General features: G+C 36.9%; 1 protein-coding gene across 1 annotated transcript; it reads right to left on the minus strand.

The window, feature by feature from the left end:
* Nucleotides 1-11,414: 11,414 nt before the first annotated feature.
* Nucleotides 11,415-12,002, minus strand: LOC115950489. Its single transcript, XM_031067683.1, has one exon. The coding sequence runs from the start codon at nucleotides 12,000-12,002 to the stop codon at nucleotides 11,415-11,417; it is 588 nt and encodes a 195-aa protein (XP_030923543.1).
* Nucleotides 12,003-18,511: the final 6,509 nt, after the last annotated feature.

Consider the following 18,511-nt stretch of genomic DNA (forward strand, 5'->3'; position numbering starts at 1 on the left):
TCGTGGGGAGTCCAAAAGCCCAAGCCGAGAAGGGTTACGGCCCAAGCTCAACAATATAAAGTACAAGGTAGCCTTGGGATACAGCCGAGGACAGTTCAGTCCTCGGCAAACCCAAAGTCCCACCGTAAAGAGGGGCAAAAACGGTGTAGGACTAAGCTTGAAAGAAAATCTAAAATATCCAGGGAAAGCTGCCTTTACTACCATTCAATACTCTGCACCTGATAGAGCCGTATTCTTCGGCTTTTACAACCACCCCCAACGACTTTAGGTATGGGCTGATGGGACAAGTATCAGTCTTGGAAAGTTTGACCCTACACGTGGACGAAGGACAGTGAACGCAGGCTAGTATAAAAGGAAAGGTGAGTAATCTAGAGAGAGGGCTGGGAAAAATGGCCAAAACCCAGAGCCTCCCAGCCCACCTCCAAGAGAAAGACTCCAGGGGTGAAGAAAACTGAACCAGGTACGAACACCACGAAAAACCCACCGTCTGGTGACCAGGGCTTAGCCTTTCAAACCCATGCTCTACAAATGATATTGTTTGGGCCATTTCACGTGCGAACCCAACACTGTTACGGTTCGTTACAAAATCGTGTCCTTACATATAACATTTAACAACCAATGTGAATAAAAAAGATAACAACATAAAATATAAAACTAAATCGTATCAGGCTGGATTACCTGTCAATTCCAATTTTAGCAAACTAACTGACTTCTAGTAGTCTAAAATTGATTTTTGAAATGCATTTGGTGGAGCTTTCAATACTGCATCAGTATGTTTTGATGGTCAACCTGTTACACTAAAATTAAAAAAAAAATATATATATATATATACACCAAAAATTGAAGGAAAATATATATATATATATATAGAGAGAGAGAGAGAGAGAGGAGGCTTTTGTGTGTGGAAAAATAGAAATTATGCATGGAATAAGAGGGAGAATGACCATTTTATAGCATGAGGATAAGAATAAGAATAGTCAAAAATAAAGCAAGATAAAAAGATAGAATAATATTAATATTAAGAGTAGTGGGGATATGAAAAGTTGAATGGAATGAGAAAGGTTGAAGAAAGTTAAGGTAGAGAGTAGTGGGGATATGAAAAGTTAAAATGGAATTGAAAATTTAATAATAAATAAGAATAATTAAAAATAAGATAAATTAAATATGATATTTTGATTGTAATATAATAGAGTTTTTAATTCATTTTAAATGTCAAAAAATTGTATAAAAAATTGAAAAAAAATAATAATAATGACATGGCTGCTGACGTGGCTTAATGGAAGTGTAGCAACATTAAATGCTACGTTTCAGCTTTTAGTAATATATTGATGAATTACAAAGACTATTTCAATAGTTATGAAAAACATTGTAATATATTTAATTTATAGCTTTATCCCAACGGAGATCCAGATGGCACCTGCCACCTAGCAGCTAGTGGGACGAACATGTGAATTCTAAGCTTAGAGAGGCCTCTATCCTAGTAAGTACCCAAATGAATGTTAGTTGTAGTGGACCTAGTGGTCAATGGCTCACTGTTATATATCTACCAATGCAAAGAGAAAATGAAAGAAATAAATAGATGGATACCCCACTGGTTTTAATATTTATCTAACTTGGATGCTGGATCCAGTCTACTTGAAGCTCGATAGAACACATTTGTTGAAGACTCTAGCCCTCCAATTCACAGGTTTCAACCTTATTAATAATCTAGTTATGCAAGAACAATGTGTTTTTTTTAGTAGTTTAATAGTTGAAGAAAGGAGAATTTGAATTCACAAACGTGTCCATTGAAAACATCAAAAGTTATCAATTAAAGTATAAAATTCTTGGTCAATAATATCTATTTATGTGTACACATTTACGTAAGAAAGAGTCCTATACAAGAATCACTAAAAATTCTTATAACGCTACTGATAGGGATGAATCAAAGATGACCTTTTCTTTTTGAACTTCATAAAAGGAAAGGGTACAAGTACGTACTGTACCCACTACTTCTCAATGGACTAACCAATTTAGTTCCAAATTTGTCAATTTTAGTGACATTTCACTATCCAACTATATATCTAATAGTGGAACCAGATCAGCTATTGCATTTGCTTGCAAATTTTAGGAATGATAAAAAGGAAAGGGAAGTTATTGGGAACATCCTCATCACCTAAACATGTTAAATTTCACCATCTGTGTTATTTATTTATTTATTTTTTTTGTGGGGGGGGGGGGGGGGGGAGTATGTATATATATTAGGGAAAGAACATATTGCTGCATTGCTACATCTTACCAATTCTGAGGCACATTACCTTGAAGAAAAAGTACTTTGTCGAGGACTCGAGATGAACTTATGATTTCACAAATGATAGGATTGAAAAGGTTGAAATTAATAAACCATTGCCATGATCATGCATTAAAACCAGCACGAAAGACAAAGAAAGCCGCATATTTGTACAGATGGTGTTGACCTTATAGTTGTGTCATGTGCGCATTTGCTTTGTCAATTGTCAATTTAGTGGACAAATGGAAAGATCACCGAAGAAATATACTCCTCAAGCTGTCAAGCATTACCAATTATATCGTTCTTTTTCTTTGCACAAAAAGAAGAAAAATAAAAAATACAAAATTATCGTTCTGAGTCTTCTGACGGGCTAGCATGCAAGAAGGCAAAATATTCAAACTAAATGGATAAATAATTTAGAAAAGAAAAAAAAAATCGATCTTAGGTAATTTCCTAACATAGACTAGAAAAGCTGTCTAGAAGCTGAATGTGTAGCTTTGTCATTGAACTTGCATTTAGAAGGGAAACAAGGTTTCTTCAGTGACCGTTGAAATCTCCAAGTCAGGCCAACTTGAAGCCCGAGGCATGTTGAAATCTCTTTATCATATCAACTTGGCATTCAGGAAAAGAAAAGGATTAAATTTGGTGCTTTCTCATAGAATTGAATAAATTTTTTGCATAATTCTTTCTCATAGGACGTGAGGCAAACTATAGAAGTTTCAAGTTCAATAAACAAAAATTTTCAGAATGATGCTACAGTTCCCTCAAATTTTTCGCTACTTATTAAGATTAAAGTAATATTACTTTTACATATATTCATCTTTAATATTTTTTGTTATACACTAATCACAATATATCACATAAAAATTATGAAATATTTTATATCGGGTTAGATTCAAGTTATATCTAACATAACTTTAAGTATTATTATACCACTTAATAGCTTTTTATTGGGAGCAAATTTCAACAAATCTACCGTTAAATTAGTTTTTTTTTTTTTTTTGCACTCTACATGAATTTAAAATCTCAAGATGATCTGAGATCAATAACTATATATGTCATCAATCTAGTGTCTAAATCTCTATTTTTTTATATTGAAAATTGTGCATAAAAGATTGGTTTCCAGATCGAATAATAAGTAGCATCAGATTAGCATGGAAATTGGATATGCGTATTAAGAATATAGAGAACATGTAATCTAATAATTAGATATTTGAAATATTAATTTCATAAAGAAATATTGAGTTGTGTAATATATCTTAAAACTACACTAGGTGTAACTCAAACTCAACCCTTTTGTATCACCAAACATTATTAAATTCCTAAACTAGACTGCACCTAGGGATGGAGCTATTCCTAGGCTCCCCCCCCCCCCCCCCTTTTTTTGTAATAAGTATTATTATATATAGATATTAATTTTAGGTTCAATAAAATTACAACTTAGCCCCTTAACAATATCATTAATCCTTTTAAAGGCCATAAAAAATTTATAGATTTAAAATCTAAAACAAAATTAACAAACCCAAAAAAAATTAACCCAACAGCAAAAATTACCAATAGCAAAGCTAAAAAAATTAAATTCAATCAACTAATTTTACCCAAAACAAACAACCCAGTTCTTTAGAAAATTTTAAATAGAACTAGAGTGGTCATACTTGTTGAGTGGATGGTGAGAACTAGAAAATTAGAATAATACTTACTTGTTTGTAGAGTGGTCATACCTGTACTTCTAGTTTCTACTACAACTACGAAGCTAGCATTTTCAACTATGAATATCACCAAAACTGAGCTTTACAAAAAAAAGTAAGATAAGTTTTTTATGAAAACTGATGATGCCAAGATCATTAGTCGAGATGTCGTCTAGTAGGAGAGCTGACCAAGATTGCCTAAGAGCCCTGCAAGAACGAACGAAAAGAAAGAACACCAGTGTGGTGCCTACCACAAAGCCTCCGATGGTCAATTTAGATAACTGAAAGAGAAAGGAGAACTTCAATACCAAAATATCAGAGTTTCTGTATCAGAATTTCATACCTCCTTAGGTCTTGAGATACTTGTATATATACCTACTTCCTTTTCCTAGCCGTTGGAGGTGTTTTAATGGTAGTTTGAATGTGGTATCTGTAACACCTCCTTAAGGTGTTAATGAGAGGATCTTCGTCTCTCTAACGGTAAGGAGACTTATTACAATTGTGTAACGTATTGCCATTATTTATGAACCGATGGCACTTCCTCCGTCCAATGGATATGGGTAAGGACAAATATTGATGGGATGGTTACTTCGTCTACTGCCTCCTTTTATGGACGAAGAGGCTACTCGAGGGAGTTGTGCAGGGTCCATTAGTTGCCGCCCTATTCCAAGGTCGTTCAATTTGGAGACGACCATGGGAATATGAGGAGCCCACCCTTCTTTTTCTTTTTCTTTTTTTCTTTTTTTCTTTTTTGGTGGTTATGGCGCTTGGGGTTCTGCCCCTCTACAGTTATTACTTAGTGGCGGCATGGCATGTGTCGTGGCCACATGTCATGCCTAGATCGGCTGAAGGGTTCTCGGTTCCAGTGAAACCTTTCGATTTTCCTACATTTTTTGAGGTGCTTCCTTTTTAAACCCCTTGTGCTTTCAATCTGTGCCTACTTTTTCAATATCTCAACTCCTTCTGTGTTTATTTCCACTTCCTCAGCTTCTTCTGTGCTTACTGCTCTGATTTCCTAGCTCTTTCTGCGCTCATCCCTTTGATTTCTCAGTTTCTCCTTCTTTTTTAGGTACCCCCTTTGTTTTTTTGTTCTTTCTTTCCTTTAAAGTTTTATTTGCTCCCTTTCTTTGTGCTTTTTTCCCTTTTAGAGCTTTGCTTTTCCTTTACCTTAATGGTGGATTATTCTGATATTAGGTAGACTTCCACCTCAGTTGCCTTCTTTTTCACTCGTTTGGGTGCGTTTATAGGCTTTTCTAGTGCACATTGCCCACAGGTTAGGGATTTCGCCCTAGGTGACAGTAGCCTAAGTCCAGTGTTGGGTGATCTATACCCATTGTTGTGTCAATCCTTGGATTGGTTTGAGTCGGTGCGAGGGGTTTTAGGAGGGAAAATATGGGTTCTGAAGTTAGATCTAGTGATTTAGAGGCCAGTCTGTCTTCCAGCGCTGGTATGGGTGGGGTTGAGATGGACACAACTATTTCTGTACCTTCATCTTCCCTTCTTTCCGTCTCTGCTTCACCCCGATCATTCCATGCCCTTAAGGAAGAATGCTCTTTAAAGGAGGATACCTTCATTAGATTCAGGGATAGGTTCCAGTTTCCTGAGGAGACCAGGGTCCGTATTCCTAGAAAAGGCAAGAAGTCTTGTGCTTTTGCCCATGGGGAGGTTTGTTTCCACGAGACTGCCTTCCTGTGTGGTCATAGGTTTCCTATCCATCCGTTTATAATGGAGCTTCTTCATTATCTAAATATAGCCCCAGGACAACTTAAGCCAAATTCATGGAGAATCGTTATAAGTTGTATGGTAATCTGGACGATCATAGCTGTCAGTGATATGACCACGTTAAACAAGTTCATCCATCTTTACCGTCTGAAAGAGTCCAAAGAGTTTGGTTATTACTAGCTCATGCCTTGGCATAGAAGGTCTTAGCTCATCATTGATTTGCCTTTGTCCTTCCGTTATTGGAAGTCTAGGTACTTCTTTGTGTCAAGTGATGGTTGGGAGACCCTTTCTGACGACTTCTAGGGGGATGTCCCTAGGTTGCTGCATCGGTGGGAGACCCCTCAACTTAGTGCGTTTGCCTCACATTTTTTTTTCTTTTGGTTTATTTTTTACTTTGATCGTCCCTTCTGACCTTGTGTGTTTTTCTTTCTGTTTTATAGTCAGAGATCATCCAGAATTGGAGGGCAGGTTTGAAGAGCGTGTTCGGGTAGCTGTCCAGTACGCGAGCACCATTGACGATTTTGACGATCTAGTTGACCCCCAGACCTTAGCTCGTCACTATTTGGGACTAGCCTTCCCACTAGGTCCTTCATGCCATCTATCGGGAAGAAAAAAGTAAGTCACTTTAGGACGAAAGTAGATCATCTATCCATCCTTTTCTCTTCTCCTTTTCCCCTCTTCTTTCTTTCTTCTTCTTCTTCTTTTTTTTTTTTTTTTTTTGACTTTCTTGTTGTTTCTCTTCTTCTTTTTACAAAGACGAAAACTAAGTTTAATCAAGAATTTTATGCTCAGATTAAGCCAAAGCAAAACGAACCCCTCTCTAGCATTGGTTAGCGGAGGCTAAAGGTTGTTGAGAAAGAAAAAGAGAAAGAGGTGACAGAAATGGGTTCGTCCACCCCTGCCCTGGACAAGGGACATCTTGCTTCCTCGGCCCTTTTTGTTGAGGAGATAACTCCTCGCACTAAGAAGTGCAAGACAGGCAACAAAGGCAAAGAGAAGGTGAGGGCCAGTGTCTGGCGAATGCTAAGACGACCTTGGCCCTGGCTAATGAAATTGTGATGCCTAGGGAGCTAAAAGAAATCTCCAGCGTTCCTTCTCATAAGATGGTGAATCGCCATGTTTATAAGCTCATCTAGGTAATTTTCCTTCATTTCCCCTCTCTCTTTTTTTATAAGCATGAATTATATTAGTTGTTCATTGCGCGACCTTGGATGCCAAGTGTTGGGGGAGGCGAGGCACATCACTTCCCAGTACTTGGTGAGTGAAGAGAAGGCTATGATGGCCACTTCCAAGGTGGAGGCGCTGGAAGCTGAAACCTCAGGTTTGAGAAAAGATTTAATAGTGGCGATGGACGTCAATAACTTGTCCAAGGAAAAAATAAAAGCTTTAACCAAGGAGTTGAATGTTGAGAAGCAGTTGGTGGAGCAGAGAGATGAGCAATTGGCAACGGCTAACCAGAAAATGAAGAGCATCGTGGCTAAGGCCGTCCATGCTTTTCAACTCACGGAGGAGTACAACGCCATCTTGTTTGGTTGGTATTTTAAGGGATTTGAGTTGTTGAGAAGATACTTAGTAAAGCACAGCCCGGAGACAGATTTGGAGGACTTGGATTTTGAGGCAATTGACAAGGAGATTAAGGTAGATGAGGCGGTGCAGGCTGCTCAGGCTACTGCATCTATTGGCGAGGATCCTCCAATGCCTGAAAAGGGTGGAAATGATGCTCCTGAAGCTTAATTCCCTTGTTCTATTTGCCTGCCTCTTTTTATTTTCTTTGGGTGCCTTACCTATTTTGGGGCTTTTGAACAATTTACAACTCTTATATATAGATGTGCTTATTTCCCTTGTGTTTATGTTGCTTATGAGTACTTTTTGTTTGCACCTTGTGTTTATACTTTTCGTTGTCCATTGGGGACTTAGAGACATTTTTGCCCAATTATGAATCTTGCCAATTTAACTTAGTGGACAACCTTCCTTTGTCCTTGGGATCTATTTGCCTTAGTTTTTGGCAGGGTGACTTACATCTCGTCGTCTTGGCTTTCATTAGGACGATTTACATCCCCTTGGGGAATCTTACCGTCTTTTATTGGGACGATGCACATCCTTTTAAGGAATCTTATCATCTTTTATTTGGACAATATACATCCTTTTTAGGAATCTTATCGTCTTTTATTTGGACGATATACATTTGCATAAAAAAGTATAAGACAATACTGGCTGCTTACAACCGGGCTATAATTCCTATTCGTAATACCTCTTTAGATGCTCAACATTCCAAGGACGAGGTAACTTGTTCCCATCCAAATCTTCCAAGTAATAGCTTCCTTGCCGAGAATAGTGGACGACTTTGTAGGGTCCTTCCCATGTTGGCCCTAACTTGCCTTGTGCTGGATCCTACGTTGTAGATGTCACCTTTCATAGGACGAGGTCTCCGATGTGGAACCTTTTGAGCTTTACTCTTTGGTTGTAGTACTCTGCCATCTTCCGCTGATACTTGGCCATTCTTTGAAAAGCTTGGTCTCTGACTTCATCCAAACAATCTAGGTTCAACTTCAATTGGTCATCATTGCTTTATTCGTCAAAGAATTTCGTCCTGGGGCTAGTGAGCCCTATTTCGATGGGGATGACTGCTTCTGTGCCATATGTCAGGTTGAAGGGTGTTTCTCCTATAGGGATTCTTACTGTAGTTTTGTAAGCCCATAATATGCTTGGTAACTCCTCGAGCCATGCTTTCTTTTCCCCTACTAATCAAGCCTCGATGATCTTCAGCAATATTTGATTCGTTACTTCAGCCTGTCCATTGGCTTGAGGATGCCCCAAGAATGAATATTTGTTCTTGATGCCAAGGCTTGAGCAAAACGATCTGAATCCTTGACTGTCGAACTGACGACCATTATCCGAGATGATTGTCTATGGGATCTCAAACCTGCACACAATATTTTTCCATACAAAACTTCGTACCTTTGCTTATGTGATCATGGCTAATGCTTCTGCCTCCACCCATTTTGTAAAGTAGTCAATAGCGACGAGTAAGAACTTTACTTTCTTCTTTCCTTGTGGCAAAGGCCCCATAATGTCAATCCCCCACTGTGCAAATGGCCAAGGGGAAGTGATGGTCGTCATCTTCTCTCCTAGGACTCACTGACATTCCCATATCTTTGGTAGCTGTCACACTTCTTTACGAAATTTGCTGCGTCTTGCTGCATTGTGAGCTAGAAATAGCTTGCCTTCATGATCTTTCTTACGAGGGACTTTGCTCTCATGTGGTCACCACAAATGCCCCCATGAACTTCTTCTAGAACATATTTGGCTTCTTCTTCTTCAACACACCTCAAGTAGGGCTGTAAGAAGCCTCTTTTGTAAAGTTCGTCATTCAGCACCGTGAACCAGGCAACCCGTTTGTTGATCTTCTTGGCTTTGTCAAGATTCAATGGTAATCGTCCATCCTTAAGATAGGATAGGATTGGGCTCGTCCATCTTGCGCGGGTGTGCACTGAGAAGGTCTGAAATTCTTCGACGTTGGGAGAGTTTTGTTCTTCCAATCTCCAATCAGTCACCTTCACCTAATCATCTGATGACACACTCCTTGCAACTTCATCAGCTTTTGCATTTTGATCTCGTGGGATTTGAGCAAACTCTAACCGATCAAACTTGCTTACCAATTGGCTCGTCAACTTGAGGTATCTCTGCATCCTTGTCTCCTTTACTTTGAAATTTCTCTTGACTTACCTTATGACGAGTTGTGAATCACTTCTTAGCAAAGCGTTTTTAGCTCCAAGCGCCTGGGCTATCCTCAGCCTCGTTAGTATAGCCTCGTACTCTACTTCGTTGTTGGTTACGGGGAATTTAAGTTGAACTTCATACTTCAAAATGTCCCCCTCAGGAGAAGTGATGACAACACCTGCTCCGCCTCTCTTTTGCGTGGATGACCTGTCTGTATGGATCGTCCAGAGTTCTTCCTGGTTGTCTTCGTGTTCGAGAGAGGTGAATTCTGCTATGAAATCCGCCAGCGCCTGGGCTTTTATGGCCATTCGGGGTCGAAATTCTATATCGAACTAACTAAGCTCGATGGCCCACTATACCATTCGTCCAGCGGCCTCAAGTTTAGTCATTGCTTTCTTAATGGGCTAGTCTGTCATTACTACGATCGGGTTAGCCTAAAAGTATGGACAAAACTTTCTAGAAGCCACTATTAGGGTGAAGGTGATCTTCTTTATTCGTGGGTATTGGGCTTCAGCTCCTTGAAAGGCCTGGCTGATGTAATACACTGGGCGCTATATCTTATTTTCTTCCCTGATCAAGGCTACACTCACCGCAATTGTAGACACAGCTAAGTATAAGAACAGGTCTTCTCCCTTTTTGGACGGGGTGGGGGGTTGCTCAAGTAACGCTTTAGCTCCTAAAATGCTGCTTCACACTTGTCTGTCTAGAAAAAAGCTTGTTTTAAGGTCTTGAAGAAAGAAAGGCATTTGTCTGTTACTTTGGAGTCGAATCTGTTGAGGGCTACCACCCTTCCCATGAGTGATTGCACTTCTTTGATCATCTTCAGGGAGGACATCTCGAGGATGGCTCTCATCTTTTTTTGGATTTACTTCTTTTCCTCTCTATGATACCATAAAGCCGAGGAATTTTCCAGAGGAGGCCCCAAAGGCGCATTTGGCCGAGTTCAGCTTCATGTTATATTGCCTGAGTGTATTAAACGTCTCCTTGAGATCGTCTAGATGATCCTCCTCTTCTTTACTCTTGACAAGCATGTCATCCACATATATTTCTACGTTCCTCCCAATCTACTTGTTGAACATGTAGTTTACCAATCTCTGGTACGTGGCTCCCACGTTCTTCAAACCGAAAGGCATGACCCTGTAGCAATAGAGCCCCTGGCTAGTGATGAAAGCTTTCTTCTCTTGATCCTCCTCTGCCATCTGTATTTGGTTGTATCCTGAGAAGGCGTCCACAAAGGTAAGAAGCTTGTGTCCGGCCATCGAGTCCACAAGCTAGTCAATCCTGGGTAGAGGGAAGTTGTCCTTCGGGCAAATGCTATTCAAATCCGTGAAATTGACATACATTCTCCATTTCCCGTTTGCCTTTTTGACTATGACGACATTGGCCAACCACTCGGGATAGTAGACTTCCCTGATGAAGTTAGCAACAAGCAATTTGTTCACCTCATCCATGACTGCTTTATTTTGTTCAGGAGCAAAAACTCTTCTTCTCTGCTGGACAAGTTTCTTCTCTGCGAACACGTCCAGGTTATCCTTCAGAAATCTGATGATTTCTTTCTTTGTCTGGAGATTCAGACTCGTCCTTACTTAGGTCATCTTTGTAGGATCTCCCTCGACCAACTCAACCGTCTCCAGTTTCTTATCAATTTTCGATGTCGTTTCTTCAATTATCCATGCATGTTTTTCTTTTAACACCAAGACTTCCCGATAACATTCTCGCGCCAGCACCTAGTCTCCTTTTATTTCCCTAATTCCCTATTCTGTTGGGAACTTCACCTTCAGGCAATACGTGGAAGTAGTTGCTTTCCAACGATTGAGGATAGGCCTTCTTATGATCACATTGTAGGATGAAGGTGAGTCTACTACCAAGAAGTTGGGTTTATTGGTTACTTGGAGGGGGTATGAGCCAGCCGTAACCGTCAGCGTTACTATTCCCCGTGGGTACACTTTGTCTCCACTAAAACTGACGAGAGGGGATTCGAATGGACGAAGTCTCTTCGAGTCTACTTTTAACTGCTAGAAGGTAGAGAGGTAAGTGATATCTGCTGAGCTCCCGTTGTCTACCAAAACCCTTATGGTATTAAATCCTTCAATCATGAGCATAATAACCAATGGGTCATCATGAAGCTGTTTCACTCCTCTGGCATCTTCCTCCGAGAATAGAATATCTTGGTCCGTCCGCCTTTGCTTCAGAGGTGGCATCTTATGAATGTTGTTCACTTGCCTCTGGTATGACTTCCTGAGGGACTTGAATGATCCCCCTGTAGACGATCCTCTTGTGATTGTCTTTATCTCCCCTATGGTACTTGGTGGATGGAGGGGTATGTGATCTTTGTCCCTCTGAAAAGCTTCGCATTGACCCTTGTTATCGTCCCTGGATCTACTGGAACCTCCCTTATTTACGAATTTCTGCAAATTCCCTTTTTGTATGAGTTCTTCTATCTGCTCTTTCAAGTCTCTGTTGTCCTCTATGTAATGTATGTGATCCTTGTGGAAACGGCAGTATTTTCTCTTGTCATGCACGTTGGGTGACGAGTGTAACGGCCTAGGCCATTTAAGGTAGTGTTCATCCTTAATCTGCGCTAAAATTTGGTCAACAAACATAACTAAAGGAGTAAATTTTACCGTCTGAGGGTTTTTGTCATCTTTCCGTCTTTTCCCTTCAATATTTTGACGATCTGCTAGATCCCTTTTTCGTCCTCTTCAATCGTCCTCCTTCTCTTTCCTCTTCTCATTGGGCTTCTCTACCCCTTCTATTGCTGCTAAGGCGTCCTCAGCATTCATGTACTTTTGCGCTTTCAAGAGCATTTCTGCCATCATCTTAGGAGGATTCTTGGCTAAAGAGACCACGAATTCCCTGGACTTCAATCCAGTTTTAAAGGTCGTCAACTGTATTTTATCATCTGCTTCGTCCACCTCCAAAGTTTCTCGAGTGAAACGCATTACATACGACCTCAGGGTCTCTTTTTCTCCTTATCTAATGGTAAGCAAATGGTCTGCTAACCTTTTTGGACGCTGCTCACCTACGAAGTGACAGAGGAAAGAATTGCTCAACTACTTGAAGTTGTCGATGGACAATGTCGGTAGCTTAGTGAACCACTCCCTGGCTACTCCTTTGAGAGTGGTGGGGAAAGAACGGCATAGGATCTCGTCAGGGGGCTGTTGAAGGCCCAAAGTTGTCTTGAAGGTGTTGAGGTGATCTGGGGGATCCTTCAGCCCATCAAACAACTCAAACTGCGGCAAACGAAACTTTAGGGGCACCGGGCACTCTAGGACCGCCGAGGTGAAGGGTGAATCTGTCATCCTAACCATTCTATCCAGACTCCAGTCTGTTTTCTCCTTAGTCGCGTTCATCAGCTCGTCCATCTCTCTTCTCATTTCCCTGAGAAGGTCCGAGCTCGGTCCTTCTAGATTAACTGGTCATTGACGGTCATCCCTCCTCTGGCTGTCTCCATCATTGTCTCAGTTGGTCTCTGAGTGATTGTCTTCTTGTTGCAGTCGTAGCCTTATCTCTTGGTTTTGTCTAGTAAGCTCCTCCACGCTGGCTATAAGCGTCTAAATTTGCAGAGCTAATGCTGCAGGATCTTGGTTAACATTGGATTCCATTTGGACTTGGGAGTTAAATGGAACTACACTCTTGAACCTAGGTGTGAAGAAAGTCGTTCCCCACAGACGACGCCAAACTGATGATGCCAAGATCGTCAGTCGAGATGTCATCCAGTAGGAGAGCTAACCAAGATTGCCTAAGAGCCCTACAAGAACGAACGAAAAGAAAGAACACCGGTGTGATGCCTGCCATAAAGCCTCTGATGGTCAAGTTAGATAACTGAAAGAGAAAGGAGAGCTTCAATACCAAAATATCAGAGTTTCTGTATCAAAATTATGTACCTTCTTAGGTCCTGAGATACTTGTATATATACCTACTTCCTTTTCGTAGTCGTTGGAGGTGTTTTTTAATAGTGTTTTGAATGTGGTATCTGTAACACCTCCTTGATGTGTTAATGAGAGGATCTTCGTCTCTCTAATGGTAAGGAGACTTATTACAATTGTGTAACATATTGCCATTATCTATGAACCAATGGCACTTCCTCCGTCCAATGGATATGGGTAAGGACGAAGATTGATGGGATGATTCCTTTGTCTACTGGCTCCTCTTATGGACGAGGAGGCTGCCCAAGGGAGTTGTGCCAGGTCCATCAAAGGCTATGATATTATTCATTGAAAGGGACATCGTTGTGACAATTAGTATTGATTCGATCATAAACAATTTTGAAATTTTAAAAAAATTCCAAGTTCCCTTTTCATAAATTAATGCATTGTATTGTATTAAGAAACAATAATTTAGTATCTTTTTCTTTGTTGACAATTTGTTAATATTAAATGAATACTTATCTGAAGTTTCATAATGAATTTTATATAGATATATATATATATATATATATATATATATATTTTCGCCCCCTAAGTCCAAGTCCTCTCTTCGTCCCTAATAGTTTTTCCATACTAGACTTTTGCTTGCTAACGTCGGAGTCAAATTTCTATTTTCTATATGGTATCCTAGCAAACTTCTCTATCAATTCAATACTCAATAAAACATAGTTGTTAAGATGAGTAGAGGTTATTAACAAGGGGAGATGAGTCAATTCATAGCAACAGACTCTTTGCATACAAGTTATCAAGACGATCATCAATTGGAACCTCAAATGACCTTATCTTAATGAAAGGAGAGGACATTCTCTTTAAAAAGAAAAGACAAGAGGATAATCAAATCGTGTTTAGTAAGGCGATTATGACTGATTTTAATAGCGACATCTATTGACTCCATAAGTCTTTACAATAAGTATTTTATAAATTTAAAAGAGATAAGACAAATATGAACCTTGAATTTTGACATGCCACCTGCATCCCCTCCCAGTTGACTCGCTTGAAATGTTTACTATATAATACCAACTCCTTGCATCACTGGCTGCAACTTGCAAGACACCTCCAATATTTACAAACTGCTAAATTCTCCACCGCCCTTTTTGATAGGCAAAGCTTCTGCTGCCACCTCCATTGTCACTGCTTTAAAGTGATTAATCCATGCTTAATTTGATAGGCTTATAATTTAATGGTCGTTCCTTGCTATCACAGCAATGCAAGCTTTGTGTCATCGCTGCATCGACATTCAATCTTAACCCCCAGAGATGGGTTATTTTTCTAGGAAATCTGGACCTCAACAATATTAAGCTTGACCCATCAAATTAATAATGACAAAACTTAGATATGGTTACTTATTTGGATGCACTACATTAGATTCTTATACACATAATTTTGCATTGATTAATAAAGTACAAATAATGCATACTAAGATAGTGACTAAGGGCCCGTTTGGTAAGAGATTTTTAATAACGTTGTTTAAGTTTTGTGAAAATACGTGTAAGTGAAAATACATGTTGTGGTGTTTAAACAACAGTTTTCATTTTTTAAACTCCATTACCAAACGGGGCTTAAATATTTGTAATATATAAGTGCATGTTAATAACATGTCATATTGCTCTCATTTAAAAAAGTAAAAGACAAATAGCCCAAAAAAACCCCTGAATATATATGTGTGTGTGTAAATTAGAATTTGTTTAATTGTGTATGAAATTCTTTTTTTTTTAAATAAATATTATGTATGAAATTTTGTGAACTTTTAATTTGTTTAATGAGAGATGTTACCTCTATAACATTTTTACAACATTTTTATAACAAATTACAGGTGGTTAGTTGTTATTGGTTCAAATTTGAAACTAACACTAAGATTACTTTTTTGCCCTAACAATAACAACCAGTAACAACCTGCCACTTAGGATTTGTTATAAAAGTGTTGTAGACATATCATTTATCTTGTTTAATTATGCATAAGATTTTATGAGCATTTAGTTTGTTTAGTTATATATGAGATTTTATAAACCTTTGTATGTCTTTTTAATGTTATATCTTTTATGAATTTATGTTGGTTAATTAGTTAGCATTAATTATAAAATATTGACTTATTTTATAGTTATTGTGTAAATATAATGGTAATCCTACAACAGTTATCCAATTTTGATACACACCATACCGAAATATTTTCTTTCAGTAAACCAATCTAGAACAAAATTCAAAATTTTGTGCTCAACTTGTTGATGTTATAACTTGGATGGAAGAGGCTCTTTCTTTCGTCAAGTCCCAACTTTTGTTTTGTTGCGAATTGTTAGTTTTCTTTGAGATTAATAAAACTAAATATTTTGGCTTTAAAATTTACAAATCTCATGTTTTGTTTCTTCTTTTTTTGGTTAGGGATAATATATAATTACTTTAAGTGATTTTTTGTCTCTCTCTTATTTGGTTTCTTTTCTTTTCTTTTTTTTATTATAATTTTTCCTTCAAATATGACAGCTACGTAGCATCAAGATTCAAAAGTTAATATGGGAAGTAAACCAAAAATATTATTGTTCCGAAAATAAAAATAAAAACATTATTTTAAGAAAAACTTATTACCACCGCACACCCTTAGTGCTTGTGGAGTGTGGGGGGCAAGGGCCAGGGTTCAAGTCTCCAAGAGGGAGTTTCGCACACATATACACTTAGATTAGGTTAGAGTAGAATTCTATCTTGTATCCAAAAAAGAAAAACTTATTAAAGTTAAACTTGACAACTCTCATAGAAAATTTGGAAAATAGTGCTCAATAGTGTTATTAAACCCAGCCCCCCTTAGCTAGTCAGACTGGTAACCCGATGACCTAGCACATAGACCAATCCGGGTTATCAATTGAATTGGATGTACATAAGATAAGACTGGGTCAAAATGGGTAAAACATGACGGGTTTTAAACAAACCATGTAACCTAGCTAGGTTTTAATAACCTAGTTGAGTTTGTGAATTGTGTAAAATTACATTAATAGATCCACCTCATTGACTTCTTTTTCTTTAATTTTTTAATGTGTGATAATATGGTAATTTAAATAATAAAAAATCTATAAAAATGCACTTTTCTCTCACTTCTTTGCCGATTCACACTACTCTACTCATTACTCTATCACTTTTCATTGTTTCAATTCCCCAAACTTGTTACTATGCATCAATTTTTTTGCTTTGAACATATCACTTTTTAGTTTCACATAGCCAGCTAGCACGTGAGTATATCCATATATGTTATTGCTTAAACCTTTTTTTCTCATCTCTTGTTTACGCTTTTTTGTGCTTTATTTGTTTATTCTTTAAGTTTAAGCCTTTAACCTTCTTCTCTTCTTTTTTTTTTCCTTTTTTTGTTTACATAGTTTGAGATTTTCCTTCTTATTTTTATTTGAAGAAACCTTTTTTTTTTTTTTGGTGTTTGCATAGTTTGAGATTTTCCTTTTTTTTATATAGTATACAGAATTTTAAGACATGTAACAAGATTTTATTTAGTTAAAACTTTGTTGCAATCTTATGATATTCGTTTATTTTGCTTGTGAATTTTATAGAATTTCTAATGCTATTACTAATTTACTTGTGAAATCTTGATTTCAAATTATAATGGCAAGTTTAACTTAGGCATATGTCTTTTTATTTACATATTCATGTTATGATTTCTCAAACTTACTTTTATATTTACTTAATTTTTTTATTTGACCCTACATATCAACCGATAACCCACTGGTTGAATCAATGACCCAATAACCTAGCTCATAAACCAAGTCAATGTCCAGTTCAGATTTAATAACTGTGGACTTGATCATACTAAGAAGGAAAAAAATCATGTAATCACATGTTACAAGTATGTTAAGCACCATCCCCTCTCAAGCTCTCGTTTGTGATTTAAAAAAAAAAAAAAAAAAAATGATTGACTGACATTTTTGCCCCTGCCCCCTTCTTTTTTAGAATACTCATTTGGTAATTGATAAGATTTTTTTTTTTTTTTTTAAAGATCTTAATTTTGTTTCAACTAAAGAACTTAATTTCTTTAATTTTATTTTTAACAAGTCAACAACCCGTGAAATACACAAGAAAATTCAATAATATATGATTTTATCTCTCTTTTATTTTGTACATAAATATGAAATTTGATAGTTATTAATAGAAATTTATTTTGATTGTGTTTGTATATGGTATATTAAATATGAAATTTGATAATTATGGTTTATTAATAGGTATTTATTATGACTGTGTTTTTATATTGAACACATTAAATATGAAATTTATTAATAGGTATTTATTATGATTATATTTTTATATGGAACATAAATATGAAACTTGATCATTATGATAGTTATTAATAGAAATTAATTTTGATTGAGTTTCATATGTTATATTAAACATGAAATTTGATAATTATGGTTTATTAATAGGTATTTATTATGATTTTGATTTTATACTAGAAATTATTAGGTATAAGGGGAGGAATGCTGATGTGGTCCTCCCAACCAATGAAATGATGCTATCTATGCAAATGTATGAGTAAACTTCCTAATCAGTATAAGAAATAAAAAATAAAAAATTACCAAGTGATGTCATATTTGCATAAATAACAGTATTTTATTGGTTGGGAGGTCAGAGAAGACCACGTCAACAGTCTTCCTGATTGACCTAATAATTTCTCATTTTATACAGAACATATTAAATATGAAATTTGATAATCATGGTTTTATTAATAGGTATTTATTATGATTATGTTTTTATATGGAACATATTAAATATGAAATTTGATAATTATGGTATTTATTCATAGTTATTTATTATGGTTATATTTTTAGATGGAACATAAATATGAAACTTGATAATTATTAATAGAAATTTATTTTGATTGTGTTTGTATATGGTATATTAGAGTAATGTTACACTTACAAACTATTTTACAATATTTTTATAAACTGTTGATGTGACAAGCTTTTTATTGGTTTTCATCTAGGCCCACCATTAAAATTACGTTTTTATTTACCAATAACCACTAACCACGTCAATAGTTTGTAAAAAAGTTTGTATCTCTAGCATTACTTAGTATATTAAATATAAAATTTGATAATTATGATTTATTAATAGGTATTTATTATGATTGTGTTTTTATATGGAACATATTAAATATGAAAATTGATAATTATGGTTTTATTAATATTTACTTATTATGA

Source organism: Quercus lobata, chromosome 6 (assembly GCF_001633185.2).
Source record: "Quercus lobata isolate SW786 chromosome 6, ValleyOak3.0 Primary Assembly, whole genome shotgun sequence".
Lineage (NCBI taxonomy): Eukaryota > Viridiplantae > Streptophyta > Magnoliopsida > Fagales > Fagaceae > Quercus > Quercus lobata.

Excerpts from the sequence above, each read along its gene's own strand:
- LOC115950489 (XM_031067683.1), bottom strand. The coding sequence starts at position 12,002 with ATGTTTGTTGACCAAATTTTAGCGCAGATTAAGGATGAACACTACCTT.